Genomic DNA, 7500 nt, shown 5'->3' with positions numbered 1-7500 from the left:
CGCCTTCTCCCAGGAGGAGGAGCTGGGGAAGCTGGTGGTGGGCAGTTACTCCGAGTACAACAACCACTTCGTGAAGGCGGTTGCCTACGCCAACCATGTGTACTTCCTGTTCTCGCGGCGGGACATGTGGCACAAGAAGGAGTACCGCACGTACGCGTCGCGGCTCTGCAGCGGCGACCGCAGCTTCTACTCTTATGTGGAGGTGCCGCTGCAGTGCCACGCCTACAACCTGGCCCAGGGGGCGTGGCTCGGCAACCACTCCGGGGAGCCCGCCCTGTTCATCGTCATGGCGGCGGGACAGGCGTCCACACCCGTGGCGACAAGCCGCTCTGCACTGTGTGTGTACGGGATGGCAGAGCTGGACGCCATGCTGCAGCAAGCGCAGAAAGTGTGTTACACCGAGGCGGGAAGAGGAAGCAGCGGACAGGAAGAGGCATACATTGAATACGCCGTGTCGTCCAAGTGCCTCAAACTGCCAAAGGTACACACTGAGAAACACACACACACACACACACACATACACTGAGAAATACACACTGAGGAGGCAGCGACTGACATGACATCACAGTTAACATGTGATGTCATCACAAGTATGGAAAGACCCGTCGATGGTCACAGCTGTCTCACTGCTGACCTCAATACAGTGTGTGTGTGTGTGTGTGTGTCTGTGTGTGTGTCTGTGTGTGTGTCTGTGTGTGTGTGTGTGTGTGTGTGTGTGGATTAGAGCTGTTATCTCCAGCAGCTGGATTTATCATCAGACAGCTGTCACTCAAACACACAGCTGGTCAGACTGATCTGACCCACATATCACACACACACACACACACACACACACACACACACACACACACAGATTAGACTCAGGAGTCATTTGATGAAGGTGATTTAAACAGAGGCAAAGAGTGTGTGTGTGTGTGTGTGTCTGTGTGTGTGTGTGATCTGATCTGTAACATGACTCCACTCTATCCGTCCAAAAGTATGTGGACAGACTGTGGTATGTACAGTATGTTAATCACAGGTTACTCGGTCACATGTTCAGCTGTCCACATACTTTTGGACATGATGTGTATTTTACTCGCTGTTCAGATGATGCTTCATCTTTATTAAAGATTTTAACTGTTTATTATGTTACTTCCAATTTTTACATTTTCTTTAATATTCAAACTCTTTATGTCATGAAGCTCTTTGAGCTGCTGCAGCGTTTATTATTATTATGATTCTTGGTATAATAATAATAATAATGATAATAATAATAATAATAATAATAATAATAATAATATTGTTATTGTTATCATGTTGTTGTTGAATGATGAAGCTAATGCAGTCTGATCTGGTCTCTCAGGACTCGGTGTCAGAGTACCCCTGTGGGGGGGAGCACACCCCAAACCCCATCGCCAGCAGCGTGCCGCTCTCGGCCACGCCCACCTTCACCTCCACCACCCAGCTGACCGCCGTCACCACGGCAACAGAGGCAGGACACACCATCGCCTTCCTGGGAGACCGAGAGGGACGACTGCACAAGGTGAGCACTGTGCAGCATGGAACATGTTATGGAACATGTAACGTGATGTTTCACATGTTATGGAACATGTAACGTGATGTTTCACATGTTATGGAACATGTAACGTGATGTTTCACATGTTATGGGACATATAACGTGATGTTTCATGTGATGTTTCACATGTTATGGAACATGTAACGTGATGTTTTACATGTTATGGAACATGTAACGTGATGTTTCACATGTTATGGAACATGTAACGTGATGTTTTACATGTTATGGAACATGTAACGTGATGTTTCACATGTTATGGAACATGTAACATGATGTTTCATGTGATGTTTCACATGTTATGGAACATGTAACGTGATGTTTTACATGTTATGGAACATGTAACGTGATGTTTCACGTTATGGAACATGTAACGTGACGTTTCACGTTATGGAACATGTAACGTGATGTTTCACGTTATGGAACATGTAACGTGACGTTTCACGTTATGGAACATGTAACGTGATGTTTCATGTGATGTTTCACGTTATGGAACATGTAACGTGACGTTTCACGTTATGGAACATGTAACGTGATGTTTTACATGTTATGGAACATGTAACGTGATGTTTTACATGTTATGGAACATGTAACGTGACGTTTCACGTTATGGAATGTTGTCATTTCATATTTATATTTTTATGAACTTCAGCTTCAACCTTTGACAGAGTTCAGTGTTTTAATAATAGTTGACGTCAAACAGGAATGAATGTATATATTTATTAAGAAGAATGTTTTAAAGAGAAAAATACAAATATGACAAGGAGTAATGGGGAAAAGGGTGGGGGGGGAATTAGTGGTATATTTAAAATATTAAATCTACAATTTAAGTTCAGAGTTTCAGTTCAGCCGGATATTTCTGCTGGTTTTTGATCTTACGTATAGATCAAACAGAATAGATCTGGATAATATAGATCAAATATGTATAGATCTTACTGTGTGGTCGATGCTCTTCAGCTCTGACAGTTTAAGAAAATCTGATTCAGTTTTTCAGCCTCGCAGTTTAATGAGCTGTAAGATTTCAGCGGTCAGCGTTCACACACAGTTTCCAGTTGAAAACCCCATTTTCACTGAAACGCTGAGTTTACTTTTCTGTCAATATTTCATGGGTTTGACCCTGGGGCCCCCAGGACCCTCTGAGGGGCTCTCAAGCAGGGCCCTGACCCCCCATCCCTGCACCTGCTGCTCAGAGACCATCAGAGCAGACTGGGGGGGTACGGGTTACACTGGTTACACTGGTTACATTGGTTACATGGATAAACTGGTTACATTGGTTACATTGGTTACATGGATAAACTGGTTACATTGGTTACATTGGTTACATGGATAAACTGGTTACATTGGTTACATGGATAAACTGGTTACATTGGTTACATTGGATAAACTGGTTACACTGGTTACATTGGTTACACTGGTTACATTGATTACATTGGATAAACTGGTTACACTGGTTACATTGGTTACATGGATAAACTGGTTACATTGGTTACATTGGATAAACTGGTTACACTGGTTACATTGGTTACACTGGTTACATTGGTTACATGGATAAACTGGTTACACTGGTTACATTGGTTACACTGGTTACATTGGTTACATGGATAAACTGGTTACATTGGATAAACTGGTTACACTGGTTACATTGGTTACATTGGTTACACTGGTTACATGGATAAACTGGTTACATTGGATAAACTGGTTACACTGGTTACATTGGTTACACTGGTTACACTGGTTACATTGGTTACATGGATAAACTGGTTACATTGGTTACATTGGATAAACTGGTTACACTGGTTACATTGGTTACACTGGTTACATTGGTTACATGGATAAACTGGTTACATTGGATAAACTGGTTACACTGGTTACATTGGTTACATTGATTACATTGGTTACATGGATAAACTGGTTACACTGGTTACATTGGTTACATTGGATAAACTGGTTACACTGGTTACATTGGTTACATTGGTTACATTGGACAAACTGGTTACACTGGTTACATTGGTTACATTGGATACACTGGTTACACTGGTTACATTGGTTACATGGATAAACTGGTTACATTGGTTACATTGGATAAACTGGTTACACTGGTTACATTGGTTACATGGATAAACTGGTTACACTGGTTACATTGGTTACACTGGTTACATTGATTACATTGGTTACATGGATAAACTGGTTACACTGGTCACATTGGATAAACTGGTTACACTGGTTACATTGGTTACACTGGTTACACTGGTTACATTGGATAAACTGGTTACATTGGTTACACTGGTTACATTGGTTACATTGGATAAACTGGTTACACTGGTTACACTGGTTACATTGGATAAACTGGTTACACTGGTTACATTGGTTACATTGGTTACATTGGTTACACTGGTTACATTGGTTACATTGGATAAACTGGTTACACTGGTTACACTGGTTACATTGGATAAACTGGTTACACTGGTTACACTGGTTACATTGGTTACATTGGACAAACTGGTTACATTGGTTACACTGGTTACATTGGTTACATTGGATAAACTGGTTACACTGGTCACATTGGATAAACTGGTTACACTGGTTACATTGGTTACACTGGTTACACTGGTTACACTGGTTACATTGGTTACATTGGATAAACTGGTTACATTGGTTACACTGGTTGCATTGGATAAACTGGTTACACTGGTATGAAACAATTAGATTTTTCTCCTGAAGGAAAGAATCAGGTTCTTGTGTGTGTGTGTCTGAAAACAACAACAACAACAACAACAACAACAACAACACACACACACACACACACACACACACACACACACACACACACACACACACACACACACACACACACACAGGTCCTGTTGGATCCTTACCCAGAATGCACCTGTGGGACCAATAACCAATCAACAACAGGAGTCTGAGCCCTCCCCTGTGACCCCCCAAAATAAGACCACTGCCTCGAGCTAAACGGCGGTTTGTCAGCACACAACACACACACACACACACACACACACACACACACACACACACACACACACACACAGAGTTAACAGAGATCAGCCTGCAGCTCTTTATCTGTGTGTGTTTGTGTGTGTGTGTGTGTGTGTGTGTGTGTGTGTGTGTGAGAGAGAGAGAGAGAGAGATATTAAATATTAACAGTAAGAATCAAATCTCTGCTGTTTACCTCACTGAGGCTCTGAGGCAGATTACACCTCATTAACACACACACACACACACACACACACACACACACACTACAGCTAGCAGGGAACGTTCCCACAACACTGACTAATGTTACCAACCTACTAAAGTTACAACAATGTTTTTAGGAAAGCATTTTAAGAAGGTTTGAGCTGCAACATTGTGAGGATGTTTTTGTGATGTTGTGAGGTGACGGAGAACGTTCCTTCATAAAATGTTCCCACAGTGTTACATGAGAACAAAGGAAGAACGTTTTCAAAGCAACATTCAGTAAATGTTACTGAGGACTGAGATCACACAACTTTTAATGAAAGTGTTTCGGTGTTTATAGAGAATATACCTAAACTTTAACAAGAACATTCTCACGGTGTTGTTGTTGGTCTCAGTTTGTTGTTGTTGTTGTCGGTTGGTATTGTTTGTTTTTGTCTGTTTGTTGATGTTTGTTGTTGTTGTTGGTCTCAGTTTGTTGTTGTTGTTGTTGTCGGTTGGTATTGTTTGTTTTTGTATGTTTGTTGATGTTGATGTTTGTTGTTGTTGTTGGTCTCAGTTTGTTGTTGTCGGTTGGTATTGTTTGTTTTTGTATGTTTGTTGATGTTGATGTTTGTTGTTGTTGTTGTCGGTTGGTATTGTTTGTTTTTGTCTGTTTGCTGATGTTTGTTGTTGTTGTTGGTCTCAGTTTGTTGTTGTTGTTGTTGTTGTCGGTTGGTATTGTTTGTTTTTGTATGTTTGTTGATGTTGATGTTTGTTGTTGTTGTTGTCGGTTGGTATTGTTTGTTTTTGTCTGTTTGCTGATGTTTGTTGTTATTGGTCTCAGTTTGTTGTTGTTGTTGTCGGTTGGTATTGTTTGTTTTTGTATGTTTGTTGATGTTGATGTTTGTTGTTGTTGTTGGTCTCAGTTTGTTGTTGTTGTTGTTGTTGTCGGTTGGTATTGTTTGTTTTTGTCTGTTTGTTGATGTTTGTTGTTGTTCTTGGTGACAGTTTAGGGATTTCCCTCCACAGAGGCGGAGCCTCAAACCGTCCTCCACATGCTGATGGTAACCTGTGTGTGTGTGTGTGTGTGTGTGTGTGTGTGTGTGTGTGTGTGTGTGTGTGTGTTGCAGGTGTTGGTGCGCTCTGATGGGTCAGGTGATCTGTACGGCAGTGTGTTGGTGGACAGCGGCAGTGCGGTCAGCGCTGATCTCCTATTGGACGACAGTCAGCAGCATGTTTATGTTTTAACCAACAGCAGGGTGAGGTTTTTTTTATAACGTTTCTAAACTTTATTTAAACAGAACCACAACGACAAACTGACCTGAGATCTGTCTCTGTCTCTCAGCTGTCCAAAGTCCCCGTCTCGTCCTGTGAGAGACAGACAGACTGTCAGTCTTGTCTCGCCGTCAGAGACCCGTACTGCGGCTGGTGTGTCCTGGAGGGACGGTAGGTCTGTCTGTCCATCTGTCTGTCTGTTTGTCTGATGTCAGAGACATCACTGCTGTGATAGTCATGTGATCAGTGGACGTCACTGATGAAGTCAAACTGATTCGAGCTTCGCGCTGATCAGAAAAATGAATGTTTTTTAGCTGGAAGCAGAAAGTTTTTGTTTTTGTCTTCAGAATAGAAACAGCAGAAAGTTTTTGGTGGAATTTGACAACTTTCTAAAACAAAAAAACTGAAGATAAATGTAGAAATATTTGATGCAACGCTGAACTTTAGTGAAAATAAGATTAAATATAATAATAAAGGATGTTAATTTTGAAAAATGTCAACCAACAAGAAAAAAGGTGAGACAGTGAACTGAATTCATGATTGAATTTCAGCGGCGTGGAGCGACGTTCACAAAATGGCACATTTAACTTATTAAATTATTACATCAGGATGTAACACGAACCCTGCAGTTATCAAGTCGGGGTGGAATTATTTTTGTTTCTGTCTTTTTATTTGATGTTTTGTTTGTTTGTTTCGTCCATCTGTGCATGTTGTTTTGTAAACCATGGTGTGTACAATAAAGAAACGTGTTCGTCTCACGGATGATGTTGTTGTTGCTTTGTCCAGGTGTTCCCGTAAACATGAGTGTGAGCGCCACGCGCAGCCCAACCATTGGCTCTGGAGCTTTGAACCGACCAATCAGTGCGTGATGGTACAGAGCCTGCAGCCGGCCAATCAGAGCAAAGACGAGCAGACGCAGGTATTGATCACCAACAGCCGCGAGCGGATAATAATCGATAATCGTTACCCAGATAACCGTGTGTTTACTTGTCTGCGTCCAAGGTAACGCTGTCGGTCATCCAGCTGCCCTCCCTCACTGAGGCGGAGTCTCTGACCTGCGTCTTTGGGCGCCTCCCACCTCTATCTGCCATCGTTATGGGAACCAGCATCACTTGTCAGTCACCTGCTCCCGAGCTCCTTCCCCCCATGCTGACAGGAAGTGGTGAGTGAGCAGATGACCGGTCCGTTCTCAGGGTCGACCGCCAGCCATGTCTGACTTCCTGTTTGTGTTTCCCTCCAGATCACATGATCCTGCCTGTGTCACTGATGTTTGGTCACGTGACCATCACCGCGGGCAACCTGACCTTCTACGACTGTGGAGCCGTGAGCCGCCTGAACCAGAGCTCCCAGTAAGACTTAACCACACACCCAGTACAACCAGTAACACATAATGATACATGATGATGATGATGATGATGATGATGGTGATAATGATGATGTTGATAATGATGATGGTGATGGTGATGATGATGGTGATGGTGGTGGTGATGGTGATGGTG

General features: G+C 42.5%; 1 protein-coding gene across 3 annotated transcripts in view; it reads left to right on the top strand.

Annotated features, from left to right (window-relative positions):
* The window catches only part of plxnb3 (plexin B3), a 72349-nt gene that overhangs the window by 35767 nt on the left and 29082 nt on the right, over positions 1-7500 (top strand). For all 3 annotated transcript variants that reach the window (XM_088081506.1, XM_088081507.1, XM_088081508.1), the window contains 7 exons: positions 1-481; positions 1343-1522; positions 5857-5985; positions 6072-6172; positions 6788-6920; positions 7004-7163; positions 7242-7350. The exon at positions 1-481 is cut by the window's left edge and continues 243 nt beyond it. In XM_088081506.1, the coding sequence (XP_087937632.1) occupies positions 1-481; positions 1343-1522; positions 5857-5985; positions 6072-6172; positions 6788-6920; positions 7004-7163; positions 7242-7350 (1293 nt within the window). The remainder of the gene's footprint in view (positions 482-1342; positions 1523-5856; positions 5986-6071; positions 6173-6787; positions 6921-7003; positions 7164-7241; positions 7351-7500) is intronic.

Source organism: Plectropomus leopardus, chromosome 9 (assembly GCF_026936395.1).
Source record: "Plectropomus leopardus strain MGB_pleo_1.0 chromosome 9, ASM2693639v1, whole genome shotgun sequence".
Lineage (NCBI taxonomy): Eukaryota > Metazoa > Chordata > Actinopteri > Perciformes > Serranidae > Plectropomus > Plectropomus leopardus.
Note: the sequence above shows the minus strand (reverse complement) of the source record. Positions and strands in the feature narration are given on the sequence as shown.